The sequence below is a fragment of the Anser cygnoides genome, chromosome 4 (genome assembly GCF_040182565.1).
Source record: "Anser cygnoides isolate HZ-2024a breed goose chromosome 4, Taihu_goose_T2T_genome, whole genome shotgun sequence".
Classification (NCBI taxonomy): domain Eukaryota; kingdom Metazoa; phylum Chordata; class Aves; order Anseriformes; family Anatidae; genus Anser; species Anser cygnoides.
Genome location: NC_089876.1, coordinates 13,311,450 through 13,329,325, shown reverse-complemented (window position 1 = coordinate 13,329,325; position 17,876 = coordinate 13,311,450). Strand labels below are relative to the sequence as shown.

At 35.9% G+C, this 17,876-nt stretch overlaps 1 protein-coding gene across 6 annotated transcripts in view; it reads left to right on the top strand.

Moving 5' to 3' along the window:
• Positions 1 to 17,876, top strand: part of STK32B (serine/threonine kinase 32B) — a 175,462-nt gene that overhangs the window by 33,808 nt on the left and 123,778 nt on the right. For all 6 annotated transcript variants that reach the window (XM_048047020.2, XM_013179850.3, XM_013179866.3 and 3 more), the window contains exon 3: positions 5,220 to 5,371. In XM_048047020.2, the coding sequence (XP_047902977.1) occupies positions 5,253 to 5,371 (119 nt within the window). In that variant the 5' untranslated portion in view covers positions 5,220 to 5,252. The remainder of the gene's footprint in view (positions 1 to 5,219; positions 5,372 to 17,876) is intronic.

Here is a 17,876-nt window from a genome sequence, read left to right as displayed (position 1 = left end):
TAAATATTTTTCTTCTTAGTAAATTCAGAAGTGGACAATTTAAAATCCTCAAAACAGAAATTCCAAACACTGGTCTAAGTAGATATTTCTCTATGCCATGTCATAACTTAGAACCATTCTCTTACATTTAATCTGGCTAATTTGTCTATTTTGCTATATGTAGAGCCATCATTCCTATCAACTAAAATATCCCCCCAAAATTGGATATTTATCCCCCCAGTAACTATGATACTGACTAGGAATGAAATACAAGAATTATCATTGTTCTTTACAATGATAGTAACCATATAATTGGTTTTGCAGGCTTACTGCTGCAAAATAATTTGTATTCAGGTGTAACAACAAGTTTTAAGGGATGTTATAGTACCAATTTTCTTTAAGTTCTCTGTTCATGTGAGCAGGTATATTGAACAATCTGACCTGCTTAAATTAAATTCAAATTATAATGTGAACGTACAGACTCTTTCTCCTATTTGTCTAAGATGCTGAGACACAGGACTTAGTTTTGATTAATTTGGTGGTATAAAACAGTGACTTCCTTTGCTGAAGTAATTGAAATTGCACTGGTGTAAAACAGATGGGAGCCCAGAATCACGTCTGCACTGATCAAGGGTACTTTACTAAATATGCAAAGTATTTCAGAAAGAAAAAAAAAAAATCTGCTGCTATCCTTAAAGCAATATAATGCACTACTGCAGAATATTAATATTGTTTGGCAGTGTAGCCACCTTTTTCTTTAGCTTGAGTTAATATGAAACGATACTAAGCAGATGCTTGGTCCCTTCTCCAGCTGTCATGCTTTGCTCAGGGGAATGTGGGAATGAATCTCCCTATTTCAAGGGAATTCCCTAACAGTGTAAATCCAAACTTATGACATCCATTCTCCGGCTTCTATGTGTATATCTTTCCAAGACTGTTTGTAGGCTGAGACTAAGATCATTAATTTTTTAGAGTATCTGGGTAAGAAAAAATAAGGTGGCAATATTTCAAGCCCATGCTTCATAGCAGATTTATCAATTCACAAACCCAGTGTGAAACATACAGCTGATTTCTGTCTTGTAGTCCCCTATGTCTAGGTGAGTCTCTTCTGCCTATGCAGTGCCACAGTCCTCTCCTGGACTGTAATTACTCATGGCAGCTGTAGGTACCTCACTTGGTCTACTGACCTGACATCCACGAAGCATAAGACTATGGTACAGGAGAAAGGCTGAGGTGGGATCTCCAGCTGCTAGCCCTCCACCTACCAGTAATCCTGAACAGAGGATTTTTCCCTGGCTGCAGTTTTGCATCTCTCATGATTCATGACCTGTCATGAAACCATATTATATGGTAGTTAGAGAAGTCGAAGTACTGATATACCAAACTCAGACAAAAAATGGCTTTACTGAGACTAAGTGCTCCTGTTCTCTCTGGACTGAGCACAAGACAGCTAGAAATCTTTTGAGGTTAATGGGAAAGAGAAGGGAAGAGCTTCCCTGAATCTGCCTATGGCTGCTCCTGTGTAGCAGTGTGCAGCCTGTGGCAGCAAACCAGTAGCAAATTCTGGCCCATAACAGCTCGTGTGATATATTAATCTGTAGATCAGACTGGATCTGTATGTGCTCTATTTTTTTGCATGTGAAATCACAGGAAACCAGAGATGGTAGTTAGAACTGGACCATAGCATATTTTTCTTCTGAAAAGTGTAGTTTAGTCCTGCGGTCATAACCTATGGGTTCTCTTCCTCTGGTTCTAAGGGTAAGTGGCTCTAAGTCACACTGGTGAAATTTCTTTTAACTTGTTTGTTCTGAAAACAATTCATTTTTACCTTCCGACAAATATATATATATATTTAAAAAAAAAAAAACACATGCCAAAAAAAAAAAAACCACAAGAAAACTCTGTGCTAACAGTTATGACACTTCGCCCTTTTAGGAAAGGGAATATTTGCACATGAGACTTTTCAAAAATAAGGACCATTTAACTCCAAAGAAAATTAATGAGGATTTGTATTACGTACATTTTGACTTGCCTACATCCAAGCTAGTCATCTACCATCACTTTAGAGGGACTTCAGAAGAGAAGACATCCTTCTAAAGGTGGTTTCCTGGATCTATTTAGACCCATACCTTAGGCAGAGATGGATGTGTCTATCACTGCTGACTATAAAGCTATATTGGGTTTGAAGTATCTCCTACAGAGATTGATGAAGCAGCGATATCAATTTGAGCAAGGCACAGTCTGGGCTCTGGTAAATGATATTCACAGAAAAATTGGAAGAGGATGTGATGTGAGCAAGACAGGCTTCTATGTTGATATGTGTAAATAAGACAACTCTTCTCAGACTTCCACAATAATGATTCATCGCAGAATTTGTTGGTTGAGGTGCCAGAGCACCTGTTTGTCCCTATTTTAAATAATTCATTTGGAAGTAATTTTAACCATAAACAAACAAAACAAAACAACAACAACAACAAAACAATTTAAACATTCCCCATTAAGACTGCACATGTGAGGAGAGCTGGAGGGTTTTTCCTTTCTTTCCTGCAGCAGTGGCGTATTTTCAGCCCGTTAACATCCTGCTCAGAAGAAGAGATGACAGCCAGCAGGTAAAAATGCCAGGGAGGATCTTCACTACTATTCAACACTGACATAGCAATGTCAAACATTTTTCACAATAATATCAATGTGATCGTAGCTTGGATTTCCTTATTTCCAGCAGAGCAACTTTTGTATATTAATGAAAATCCCATTGACTCTGAAAACATTAAAAGATCTGTATAGATACACATTGCTAGAAAATGTTCGCTATGATTCTAGCAACAGAAAGCCTGCTTTTGCCTTGAATGTTATCAGCTGTGATGAATACCCTTGTCTTTACTGGAAGGTGAGAGAAATGAATACATTCTCAAGTCACACCAGTGTTTTAAAACTGAATCTATTTACATTACCTATTTAGGTGCTGTATATGATCCTAGTTTAACCCATTTGTGAAACCTGTCAATTCTCAGTTGAGTAAAGCCCCATTCTTAGTCATCAATTGTTTAATGGAAAGGCTTTTCATGTAACAAAACGAGAGACTTCCACAAACAGCTCAGTCTCAGCCAAGCTTCATAAGAAAATCACACCATAAATTCATATAATTGAATGAAGTTCTAGTCTTAGGTTCTGAGCCAAGATCTATAAACATATTTTATAATGTAGAAACATTGTATTTTATAATGTGATTCACTAAATTGGAATGTCCACATAATCTCAGCAAGGATATCAGGAATTGCCACAATGAATCCTGCTTACACTTTTTAAGAATCTGTGGAAGCTCAAACTACTCCTTTCCATCCCTCCATTTCAGTTCAGACCCACTTATTGTCTCTTCCACAAAAAGACCAACGTCACTTCCCTATAGTTCCATAGCTTGGCTTCTTTCTATATCATTTTGAACACTTACTTATCTTAAGCACATCACAAACATTCAGACTTTCCATAACAGTCCCAGGGAAGAAAATGAACACTGCCTTCCATATTTTACTTAATTAGCAGAACACCTCCTGATTTAGGAGAGGTAATTAGAAACTCTGCTTAAGCACATCTTATCATTATATGTTAAAAGTACTCTATTAACTCCTATCTTTGGAGTAGATTTGAGCTCGAGAACACACTTCCTGGAAAAAGAGTTGCAGAGAAATAATCGTGGTTCAGTTTCACTGAGACAATTCCTCTTGGAGGCACTGGAAAAAGGTAGAGTAAGTAAAATATGATGATTGTATATTCCTGGAACCTTCCCTCTAAGATTAAGATAGAAGTGACGATGGAGTACCTCTCTCTAGGCCCCTCACCCTAGTGCTGGTGGTTCATTACCAGGCCTAGAATTCAGATGACATCTTTTAAAGTCACCGAAGAGGTTTCAGCTGTTCAAAATTGCCTCAGTTGCTCCAGATCATTTCTGAATTTTGAGTACCCAAAACTCTTTTTTTGTTTTGTTTATTGTGTTTGTTGGCACAGTGTTGTAATTTGATCTCTGAGCATTAATTTTAGGTATGTATATATATGCATATATTATAGTATGTGCGTGTGTGTAGGTGTGTATGTACATATATATATATAAAATAATAATGTCCATACTAAATAAATTCTTCATACTCTTGAACTTAGGCACCACAAAGCTATGACACGGAAACCAGATGCTTTCAGTGCATAGTCTATATATGCCCTGACAGTGAAAAATTCTGATTAGAGCCTATGGCTCTATCAGCAATAGAAATGTTGCACCAAAATAAATTTTTCAGATAATATTTTATTGGCTATCAAGACACACTGGATCTGTCAGTTTAAAAAGCCCTGATCAATTAATGGGAAAAGCCTTCAGAGTTAGTCTGTTGGAGAAGTAGTTTTGCCCTGTGTGTGCATGTAGGGCTTTTATGAAGAGAAGATTCATACCACCTTTGGGGATGAAATGTTCATCTATAATATATTTCTGTGTTGACAAAAATCATATTTAAAATGATGGTTCTTAGATGTGGTGCAAGTTATAGTCTCCAGCTTTATTCACAAGGAAAGCTACCACAATGGCAAATGAAAATAAATAAATAAAAATAAATAAAAATCCAGGCATGTTACATGGGTGTTCTCAAGATTTTTATGCTGCATTTACAAAATTTTTTGGCTTTTGTCAAAAAAGGTAAAAAATGTTAAAGCAAAGAAAATTACTGTTAGAGACTAAGTCATTGTAATTGTGACTTCAAAAATAATATGATGAACCTCTGTATGAAAAATTCATTTCAACTATAATGAAGGGAGAATAATTTTGATACTAAGATTAAATATTGAGCCTTCTGAACATAGGTTACGTTTATGATGCAGTAATCACAATGGGGATATCAACCTGTAGGAATGAGGACAGTAGTTGTGCATTTTCCTAAGCAGGAGGCAATAATTTCTGTGACTAACAAAATAGACTGTGATTCAAGCAATTCAAGTATATTACTCCTAGAATAAATTCTGGAAATTACGATGCCACTTTTCTGGGTTTCTCATTCTGTAGGGATATCTGTTCTTTTGTTAATTTATTAATTGAAGTCTAATCCTGCCTAGCTATAACATGGACTTTGAGAAGTTGTTCTTTGGTTGTGGTATCCAGATCTCCTTAGAATCTTGAAAAAAAAAATTTTTTTTTTCCAAAGTCACAACTGAATTGCCTTTTGTAGGTGTCAAACTTTGCCTTTTTCTTTGCTGTCAATTAGGTGTGCATTGTACAGAAGAGAGACACCAAGAAAATGTATGCCATGAAATACATGAATAAACAGAAATGTATTGAGAGAGATGAAGTTCGAAATGTTTTTCGGGAGCTACAGATAATGCAAGGCCTGGAGCATCCCTTCCTAGTCAATCTGTGGTAAGAAACTCTGAAATTATTTCAAGGGTCTCTTGTTTGCTCCTTATTGCTGCATCAGTTCAGGCTGTGGAAGGCTGGAAAATGAAAAATATGAAAAAAATATTGGTGACATCTTTTTTAAGGTATTTTGGTTTTGAAGAGCTCTTTACTTTTCATGAATATTTCAAAAGTGCCCTTTTACACTGGAATATTTAAACATCACATTCACCTTTTTGTTTCTAGTGTGGTTTCTCTCCACGTTATTACAGCAGCACATGGAGATGTGTAGTTCTGTCCAGCTTCATCATTTCTTTTTGACAATACCTGGATTAAATAACTGTTACAAGGTTGTGAAATATCAAAACCAACTATTCAATTAAAAATGTTTTGAGTCAATTCACAGATTTGAAATTCAACTACTATTTTAAAAATGGGTGACATGGAAAAACAGAAAAACATCTTTTCAGCACCTGGAATTTCTCTTATCTTCCCTATAATAGCCACTGAAAGCTTCATTCACATATGAGTATGAGAAAATGTTGGTCAAGTAATGAGTAGCTTCAACTACACCACTGACTTAAAATATATGATGGTTTTTATGTAGTGATAGTTATAATGGGATGCATACTTTTCCTCTCTTATCTAAAAATGACCTATATAATTTTTTTTTTTTAAAAAAAGTATACATAGGATACATAAATCATGACGATATGGTTTTTTTTTTTTTCAGTTTGTGAATAGCTTGATTGGCTGTAGATGGTCAGAGTGCATACAGACCTTCGGTTTTGTGAGTTTTAGCTGTCATACTGGAGGTCATTGTTTTTTGCTCTTACTTCACTGTATAGACGAGCAATTTCTTGTAGACATCTTAGCACTTTTTAAGACCTAAAAGCCAAATGATTTTCTGGCTTTGGTGAGCATAGTTTTAGTGTAATTGCACCCACTTATACCAGCAGAGAATTTGATCCCAACATTCATTTGAAAGGGACCTAATCATATACATATGTCTCAAGTGCTCTACTCTTGACATGGATGATCATACTTGAGCTAACCTAATGTCTTGTTGGAAGGTTAAAGAAAAATTGCACACATTGTAAGTGTAATACAAAATTTTCCTTGTATATTTCCAAGGTTCCAGCAACATGTACTCTAGGGATTTCATCACCAAAATAGTGGTATCTCTTATCTTAAGGGACTGTGGAATTTTCTTTCATGCATTTGTATAATGTCTTTTGAACCCATGAAAACTTTTGTTCTTTAACAAAACAGGGCGAAGATTTCCACTGTGTACCTGAACACTGTGCAGAAACAGAAAAAGATTGATATGATTGACAAGATACTTCAGTAAACATAATGATGCTGAAGAATTAAATATCAAACATTTATTATGAAACAAAAAATATGCTACATTACAATTACTGAATTATAATCAGCTAACAAACTTTTATCCTTCCTATTTTCATGCCAAAGATTAAACATGGAATAGGCAATAGTTTAAAATGTGTTGGATGTAATAATGATTTTTGTTTCAAGAAATTAATTTATTCTTCTTGTGCTTCTGAGATATTGTCACAAGATCTCAAGACTCAAATGTCATACTATATGTTTATATGAGAAAAGTAGAAAATGAAAGATAACTCCAGAATTAGCAAAACATTTCATCCAAAAAGGACACTATTCAAAATACATCAGTGCATGAACAGTGTTCTACATACAATGTCTCTAGCAATGCTTATAGCTGGCCAGTCTGTCTGGGGTAATTATTTGGGAAAATGACAAGATTTTTCTTCGAAGGGAAGGCACAGAAGAATCTTGCCCACCCTGTCAGATCATGTAATAAGGGACAGGACACCTGCCACATATGGGACCTGGAATTCATCACCTGCATTAATGCATATAACACATCACCAAGGTTATTTTTCAAGATTATGATATGAGAGAAGGTAATATGTAATAGCCTGAAGACTTACATCTAGATCTAAAAGCACTAGCCACGTTCAATGGGTAGTCTTGCGAAGACATGCAGTTGACTTGTACAATCATAAAGCCCTTGTTGCTGTAGCATACACAGTGCTTTGTAGCCTGAAATGTCCATGTAGACAGCCTTTGATTATCCTTATGGATAAAACATGATCTTGCAAAGGTACATCTAACCTAGTAGGGAAAAGAGCATCTGGGAGCACTTCCAGGCACTGCCTGGTGCAGCTGGACCAACCCTTGGCATGTGCATGTCTCGTATGAGCCAGCCATTTCCCAGAGAAGCTCCTGGGATAGTTCCAGAGTCACAGTGTCCCAGGGATCACCCTGGTGTGGCTGGCACAGCAGTAGGGACTTCTTAGCAGAGGCAGAAGTTCTCTGCCAGCTGGTCTGAAATGCTCCCCAGCATGTTAATCTACTACTATAACCAGAGTGGCTAAGCTGTAGCATACCCTACCCTAGGTATCTCTCTCCATTCTTCCTACTGAAAGTGGACAACCATGTGGTCAAACCCCAGATATGTGTGACACTGATGATTGAAGGACTTGGACATGCACAATTAGAGCTGTAGAAGATTAACCAAAAACAATGTTATTGACAAATACATAATATTTTCAGCTGAAGTGTTCACTTCAAACACTAAACATTCAAATTTCCAGCGATTCCAAGCCTTGACTCCAGAGTGAGCTACCAAACCACTTGAGAGCCTATATCACACCAAAGGAAATTCTTGAAACCAGGCCCTCCCCAGAATTAATCTTGTCTACCCCAAATAACTTTTTCTTTGTACCAAGACCATAATATGATTCTATAATTAGCCTTGCGCAATCATAAATGCATTTAAAATAGCTTCTGATATATTTCTGGAGTGTCTCCTCTTGCAGATGACCGTCGCATAATCCCAACCTTCAAACACTCTGTCTCAACTTTTGCCTGAATTTCAAGATATTCTGCACCTTGTCTTCAAATAATGGCTTTTGTTGTTGAACTACCAGGGCAAAACACAAAAATCATAACTGACCCATTAATACCAGTCACACCTGTTTTAACAGTTCTAAGCCATATGAAGCTATTAAATATATTAAACATATTGCATTTATTTAATAATTGAAACAGTTTTATTTGTTTATTTACTAGAATGAAAAATGGAACACTGCAAGTACAAATGGAATATTCCTTAAATATACTTCATGCGTTTCCTGCAATAATCTCTTAAAATAACAGCATTTTCATTGATTGTTTGTGAATTAGCAGCCTGTTTAATGTATTTTCACTTGCAGTCTAGATGCAATATTAATTTGCATCCAATATGCTTACATTGTAGCTATAACGTATATTAAATGATTAGCAGGAATCCATGGGATTTCCTCCTGAGTCAATTCCTGGCATACTAATGGAAGGAAACAGTTGAAGCTGCATTTCTTCTATATCAACTGCAGCTATATTTGTGTCTTGTTTTTCTGAATCAGATTTTTTTTCTGTTCATTTTGTTCATTGCATTGTAAATGTAGAAGGGGATGGTAACAGGAGCTGCTAACTCTATCTTGTCTCACAAACTGGAATATGAGTATAAAAAGAGAAAGTTATGTCATTGTGTATGGGTATGAACAGAGCTGCAGCTCACGTAAATGTTGCATTCCCTTTTTCTGTGACATTTTGGACTGATTTGTCTTTCTAGACTCTATCACGCTCACTAAGGGCACGTGCTTTCATGTCAGTTTTCATTAATCCAGCATAAGGTATGATTTTTGGTGAATAAAACACAGAAACCCCATCAGTCTACTGAATGTAAGTTGCATCTCCCTAATTAGCTAGGGTATCCAACTTTGATTTCCCACAGATATTCAGACGTAGTTGTTCTGAGAAGGTAAGTACTAATGTGCCACCTAAAGCTCTGTTGCAACCCCTGTTTAAGTAGACAGTCAATGACATTGTTCACCTAACTAAAAAAACACTAGCATCCCTATAGAAAGTCAGAAATTCAGTTGTAAGCAGGACTCCCACCAAGATGAGCAGTGGTGCACAGCTTTTCAAAAATGTTTAAATCGTGGTGTATATGTTTTACATTAGATTTTCACTGGATAAAGACCAAAACCAGCCTTAGGAACTGTAGTAAGGTTTGTACAAAATACTTTGTGAGCTTGTAGTTAAACAGTTTTGTAGTCTAGGAAAAAAAACACAACCAACCGACCAAACAGGAATCTGGCTGCCCAGGCTGAGCAGAACCTAGGGCCTGTGTCTCCTACTTTCCAGGAGTGATGGTAGTGCCAACAGCATTTTTCTGATATAAATGTATCTTATTTGCCCCCTTGCCATTTTTATCTGGAAGGGATGATGGAAAAAATAGGGAATTTATTATCAAAATACTTGCAATTTTTACAAAATATCATTTTCTATAAGAACTTCAGTATCATCAGATTTTTTTTTTTAAGATTCTTATAAAATTAAAAAGAATAAAATATATAATACATAAGAAATTTTATAAAATCATATGTCTTATTTCATTCAAAATGTCAAATCCCCAAATTCATACTGAAAAATATAGTTGGAGGAAATTCCACTGTTGGCAATTTTTCTTGAGTTTGTAGGACTCTCTTACCAGAACTGCTGATTTTCAAATGTTAATCATCCAACCTTTCAAGATATAGAATAAAATGAATATAGCATTAAATCTCAAAACAGATCCTTGAACGAAAGGGAATACTAACCAACCACATTGATCTTTCCTTGAGGAATTACATCATGAAAGAGAAAAGTTGGCAACTCAGGAAACAAATATGAAGACAAGAAAGCCCTGTAGTTATATATTTATAATTGCACAAAGAGGTAATGAGACATAGAATCAGTTAAATCCTTCTGTGAAGACAGAGAAGAGGAAAGAATGTAAAGCTTCTGTAGTGGGTAATCTGTTACTATCCATCTGTAATCTCAGTATATACCAGAATACAGAACAGCTAATATAAAACAAGGGTAGCATCTTGACTCTAAAAGTTCTCTATTAGAAAGCTTTTTAAGGCTCATGCATCTTCTCTGAGCTTTATTAAATTTAACTTCACAGTCTGAACTTATAAATCATATTATTTGAAGTATGAACTGTCTTTTATAACATCTGACACAGAAAAGAATCATTCTTCTGTAAATGTCCATAATAGCTTGGAGGATAACTGTTTTTCAGGAAGGGCTTGGGATAGATTTATAACCTTCATTTTAGAAATGAAATTGAATAAATGCTTAAAGATATGTGAGCCTTGTAGCCAGTTTTATCACTGTTAGAGGCATTTCTGGTAATAGAGATTTCTTCTTAAAATGAAAAGCAGTCCTGTATTTTTATCAGACCCTTTGTATGTTATGTGTATTTTGAGCATAGATGAATGAGCTGTAGAAATGTCAGCCCCTAACACAGTCCCACCTGGGACTACAACATGCTCCTCCAGGATCTAGCATTTTATCCTGTGTTTATCCTTCCCCAAATATCTGAACATCCCTTGAGCAAGATAAGCAGCATTTCTGAAACCATCCATATTTTAAATATCTTTCTTACACCATGAATTAGGACTGAGCCAAGATCCAAGTTACTCCTTATCTACCAATGTGGTTGTCACTTGTCATTATGTTCAAACATAAGTAGATACACTGGCTACTTTGAAAATAATACAGTTTAGTACAAAAAACAGAAGTTTTTGACAAAAAAAAAAACTATCCAAATGTTTTTTTTCTGATGATTTTGATCAGAAAAATCTGTTTTGTAGACCATTCCTCAAAACATCTGGAAAATAAGTGATCTTATTTTTAATAGGTTAGCTTAAAGATGTTATGTCCTTTTTTAAATTGTTAGAACATTTTCAAAGGCAACAGAGGGAGACAAATGAGGATTTACTTTTGTCAGCTTACCGGTCATTTCCTAGTATAGCCAGAACAATATGCTTGATATATTTAACAACCCACAAAGAAGTGTTAGCTGTATTCACAGAGTGGCTCTATATTTTGAAGTATTTTTCTTTCTACTCATCAGTTTCTGGAAAATGCACCTATTTTGTAAGATAGACCTACAAGAGTACATTACTCCTACCAGCTACAGTAAGACTAAGTTTCAAATACAGTGAAAACCGGAAGAAGTAAAGAACACATGTCATAGCAGAAATGTTCGTGGATGTCTGAATTTACATAATACTCCAATCAGTCTTAAAAAAAAAAAAAAAAAAAAAAAAGAGAGGAGGGAAAAGAAGGATGGAAAAAAGAGCTGGAGAGAAGAAATTATCTATTGTCTCGAGCTGGATGGATAATGTACAGACACATACAAATATCACTTCCCAGTGAAAGTGTCATCTCTAGATTAGACAGGAAGAAACAGCATTTTGGACTGCCCCATAAAACAGCTCTTCTCCTCAGACTGGAATCAGAAATGTGCATGAACCTACAAACTCAGTGAAGCAAGCACACCTGGTCAAACATCCTGCTGCTGGCTGGAGCTGTAAATAACTTATCCAGGTGCACCAGTTGCCTATCAGAGACCTAAGCACCAACTGTAGGTGGTTCAGTTCAGTTCTAGCTGAGTTTCCTTAGTGGCTGTACTGTTGTGGATGTGAAACTTGCCCTGATTTAGCAGATCTAATCTAGAGAGAAAATATTTTATAAGACATGGAAAAATTCTTTTCTGAGATCTAATATGACCAGCTTTCTGAGCTTCATGGGTCTCCATACCAAAGGCAGTGAGTAAAAGCCATGATCTAACAGAAAAATGATTTACTATTTTTGGAAGGGAGTGAGGGCTTGTGGTGGTTCCTGTTAGGGCATAGCTCTGTGCTGGGATTGCAACTAGCCTGACAGCCTCTGCAAGGTATAGTGTGCTGCTGAAAATGAAAGTCAGTCCATAATGATGTCTATCTTTCTAAAGTATGTGGTGGATCCCCAAAAGGTCATGAAACAACAGATCCTGACAGACAATCTGTCTTTCTGGAGTTTAATGAAGGTGTCCAATGCTCTTAGCTTTCTTTTGGTTATACTCAGCTCCTCTAAGCTTACTCCATGTCGTTAATTTTTTTTTGAACGTACTCCTGCAGATGGTAGCTGGGGCATGAGCCTTCCCAGGAAAACCCCAGGTGCAGCCAGAGACTGCTCCCAATAGGCAGCTTGCATGCCATCAGCCTGTTTTGGAAGCTGACTGTTTAATAAGACAGGCACAAGCTTTTCTGTGCCATTTGGTCACAGTGCTGGAGAACAGTCACGGACATGTTATACAGCATGTGTTTCTTACTTCTTTTGTGAATCCAGCAGAGGTCATGAACCCCAGGTCACATAATTCTAGGTCATTCTAGATATCTAATGGGCTCCAAGATTCCATTCTAGGCAAGAAGATCCTGAAAATCAATGGAGAAAGGTATATTTAGAATACGTCTTGCACAGACATTAGATGGGTGAAATCCTTTCACTGTAGAGGGAGCCAAGGGTGAGTACTTTCCTCAAAAAGCTAGATCAATTCACCACTGAATAAATATAAATCTGGAATAGGTAAAGATATAGAAATCTTAGATATAAGACTGAAAAAAGTAATAATAAATCTGTTCTCCAGAGCCTGGTAAAAGATAACAATGGAGGAAAAAGGGCTGTGAAAGGTGATGAGGCAGCAGGAAGGGTAGGCTAATTGGAAGAAGAGAATACAGGAAAGATTTGTCTTCAGCTGTAAATATTCAGGATATTATTTCTGGCTGTGAAAAGTATATTGGACTCAGCCCTGCCAATAGGTAACCTTTGAATTCTTGTGCTAAATGACAGCATTAGCTGCATGACCCAACAATTCTTTATTTTGTGCTGATTTTAGCACCCTAAGATACTATCTGCCAGTATTGGAATGCTTGTCTTGAGTCTACCTATATTGAATTTTGTTCTACTGACTAATTGTTTCCTGTGAGAAATTGCTGCCACCTTGAAATATATATCTTTGGAATTATTTTAATTCTTTCCTCCTAAAAGTATGCTGGAATTGGCCTTTGGCATGGTTTAAGTTTTGATCTTTTTTGCATTAAAAATACTGCAATAGGTATTTCACATCTTTTATGTCTTGTTGCATTCTGGGACTATTCTTAAGAGCTTGTTTTCTGCATCAATCTTACTGAGACAAAGACTTTATCTACTGACCCATAATAAACTTTTCTCATGCAAAACTTTCACTGCAAGAGGAATTTTATTATAAACACTGGTAAATTTCAAGCTGCTGAGAAAAATAGTCCCTTTAAGAGTGTTCAGTTTTGGTCAAGTTCCTCTTATGAATTCAGGATTATTGCCTCAATCTGACTTCACAGGGAGATAGTTATTTCATATCCATATGCAGACCCTCATGAATATGTGGTTAGCCTTACCTCTGCGCTGGGTCTGTGGTACACACAGTCACGATAATCATTCTCTTGATTCTGAAGCAGAGCTCCAGTGCTGGGGAGTGGGTATTCTCAGGAGACCTTGCTGGAGAGCAGGATTGCAGTGCTCTCAGCCTAATGAGGTGGGAAAGACAGCCCCGAAGACATAGACATTGCTTCAGACTCCTCAATTGCCAATTTAGGAAAACAGTGCTTTTTTTTCTTTCTTTTTTTTTTTTTTTCTCTCTCTCTCTCTCTTTGCTTTAAAGGTTATGAATGCCAAACATGATATCTAGAGTGTGTAATTAAACTGATAACCAAGGTCCTATAGGTAAAGCAGTTCTCGTAATCAGTGCCAGAGTAATGAGTTCATCATGCACAACTACTATTTTCAGGCAGGCACAAGTGATTCTTACCTATGCTATGGAAACAAGGACTGCAATTAGCCTGTAGTAAAAGCTCTGCTAGAGGCAGACTATACAAGATGCATCTCAGCACTGCGTTAACAAAGCCTTACAATTGTGGAGTAGCTGTCAGATTGCAATACTGTCTTGCATGTACTTGTAAAATAGTCCATAAATATACATCCAGAGAGTGAATGCAAAGAAGGTGATCATTAGAGAATGAAAATAAGTGCCTAATAGTTGCACTGCAAAATACTGATACTGAACAGATCCTGCAGATCTACACATAATCTCCAAGAATAATTTTAACATTTTTGGACTATTAAGTGGTGTAATATGGCTTTGAAATTACTCCTAGTAGTTTATCCTAAAATATATTTTAGGTTTTAGAATACTTTTAGTTCAAAGCAGAGATAAAACACATAGCTAAGTTCCTCTTTATGAATAACATGTTGATAAGTCAGGGCATTGATATTATAAATAAACAAACAAACAACAACTCATGGAACTAGCAAGCAATATGAAAACAGTGATAATTATAGTAATAGTATAGTAATTATAAGTCCTATGAGGAGCGGCTGAGGGAACTGGAGTTGTCTAGTCTAGAGAAGAGGAGGCTCAGGGGAGACCTTATTGGTCTCTACAGCTACCTGAAAGGAAGGTGTGGGGAGCTGGGGGTCAGCCTCTTCTCACAGGTAGACTAGTGATAGGACTAGAGGGAATGGCCTCAAGTTGCAATAGGAGAGGTTCAGGTTTGAAATTAGGAGACATTTATTTTCAGAAAGAGCAGTCAGGCATTGGAACAGGTTGCCCAGGAAGGTGGTAGAGTCACTGTCCCTGGGGGTGTTCAAGGAAAGGTTGGATGTGGTGCTTAGGAAAGTGGTTTAGTGGGTGACATTGGTAGTAGGGGGATGGCTGGACCAGATGATCTTGAAGGTCTCTTCCAACCTTTTCTATGATTCTATTATTCTATGATTCTATAATTATGTTATTTGGGTAATAAGTTCAGATCTTTTCTTTTTACATCTGCTAGAATGCCAAGTCTATTTTTCATATTACCAAATATTAAAAGTTGAGAACATTTTTGAACAAATTTGCAAAGGACAGAACAGAAGCTGAAAGTCTATCTGTATACATATGAGGTACTTAAATAAATAAATAAATAAATCAGTCATGAGTGCAAGACAATTTACACTTTGCATTAAAAAAAAAAAAAGTATCAGAGTGGTTTTAAAATAGTAGATAGTGGAATTGTAGTGAAGAGGAAAGTTCCCGATGCATTGTTGTTTTAATATTGTCTGCCTGCTTAAGAGATTCTTTGCCTTAGTTCATTAAAATTTATCAAAGCTTATTTTAAGATCAGACTCCAGACTTTTACAACATAAGAATGGATTTAATTCAATTTTATTGAACTATAATGGTATTTATTGTACTTGCAGAGTGCAGAGAGGAACTCATACTAAGACTTCAGAAAAATGATTAATGGTATCGTGTTTCTAAATTAATGACAGTTTTGCAGTATAAAGTTCTCATTAGAGGGACTAACTCTCATGTTTCATCAGTATATGCCACATAAAGGAGGATTTAGGGTTCCTTTTTTCTTGATGTTGTACTTTTTACAGGTAGTGTCCTGACCATGGAAATGTCATGGGCTCTGAAGAAGATGGATATTTAAATTCATCTGTGAAACAGTTATGGACAGGATGAATGTGACTTCTGCCTGTGACATTCTCTCTAACTATCTAAACTAGAATTTATTCAGGACATAGGGAGTAATCTCTTTCTTGCCAAAAACCAGGGCGCTGGGACTGAGTCTTGATGCCCAACTGATAAGTAAAACAGAACTAATAGAAATAACTCTTCTTCTTGACCATAACTTTCATTGCCTCAACAACAGATGGCCTGGGAGAAGGTTGAGAGAAGACAAGAATGCAAACAGAAGTGATAATGAGCCTGGGGAGGGATGTAAAATGTGGAATGAAAGGAGAAGGCGTTTTTCCCCTTCAGTCTTCACAAAAAATGAAGCCTAATCACAAAATGTAGCCAGTATGGGTGTAAAAATCATATTTTTCAATATCTGAGCTTGAAGACCAACATTTACTTTAAAAACATTTGAAAATAAATTAATAAATAAATCTTGTAAAGTTTTGGTGTCAAATAATTTTAATGAGATTTAAATTAATGTCACTGAATAAAGCTATCTGAAAACACTTGGTATCCAAAAATAATCCATGGGACATGAAATTCAGTAGTTTTCATAACTTAGTCATCGAAATCTCGTAAAGGATTTGTCAGACTGAACACTACTCAGCCACTTCAGTCTTTTCTAGCATTTATATTTTCTTAATTCACTGCTATCTTTTTTGATAAGATCAAATTCTCCAATATATGTAGATATTATTAGGAGTTTCTTCTGAGTATATGAAGCATACCTTTTGGCTATATTTAATAACCCAATTCCTAGTTTTTAAACAAGATAAGTATCTGCTACTTTATGCTGGAAAACCTCTCAGATTCTGAGTGGGTGTGCCCATGTTTTTAAACTTTCCTGTATTCTTAAAAGTATAATAGCATCTATCTCAATTTTAAAGAGAAAATAAACAAAATCTTGTGTCAAGAAATAAATTTGCTATTGCTGAATTTAAATTGGAGAATATGCATTTTCAATCATCCTAGAAAGCAGCAGAGTAGGTTAGGTTTTGTATTTCAGATCTCTCAAAAGAGGAAGAGAGAACAATTACAGACCTCTGGACATACTGTTTTTCCTGTGGGAGCTGAAAGCTCTACAGTCATTTTTAAAAAATGACCAAAATACTTTTGCATACATTGAACTAGAACTCTTAAAATGCTCCCTTGAGAAAAATCTCTATTTGCAGACAATACTCAAAATGAAAATGTTCTGTCACATAGAAAATTTGAAAATGATAATCAAATAATTTGATAAAAAATGGAACAGCATATTCTAAGCTATATGCATTTAAAAGGAATTTTAGGAATTAAGATTCACAGGACACTGGAAAAATATAGAAGTATCACTTAAGATATTAACATCTAAGAAGCACAAAATATGTTATGCAGGTCTCAGCTGCTGTTGTCTTATTGTTTATCACGTAGCAAATAGTCTCGCCTATAGTTTTGTTAGTGCAGTACTTAGAGAAGTGTAAGCATTGCTTTTTTATACTCAGTACAACTAATTCTGTATGAATGATGAGTAATACAGTTTTCGCCTTTTGAAACAGCTTTATTGGATAATCTGGGTTTGTCTGTGAACACCTGCGAAAATATGTGAACACCTGTGAAAAAATATGTGAACATATTTTTACTAGATCTGGGAGGCAACATCAACATCATCTTCTTCCCTTTGTGTTCAGTACAGTTTAGTTTGCCTGCATTTAAGCCTGTCATTAGTGAAGTATGGGCTTAGATAAGTTACTTGCAGTTCTGTTATCACTATTCTGAAAGCCTGGTGTCATCTGATGTTTAAAAAAAAAAAAAAAAAAAAGGAAAAAGTCTGATTCTGATCAATATTTGGAACCACAAAATTATGGGGCAATACTAATGAAGCATGGTGTTGTTTGCTAACATTTTTTTAACAGGAAAGAAGACTTTTTGCTTTACTGAAAAAGCAGGTTAAGCTGTGAGGATATAAAAATGTAGAAAGATGAATTAAGTGTTTGTTTGTTTGTTTGTTTTAAGAAACTGAGACATTGAAAATGGTATTGTGAGCATCTAGAACCACAGAAAGCAGTGTCGTTGGCAGTAGCTCTGATGTGGTGTCCTCATGTACATGTGTTA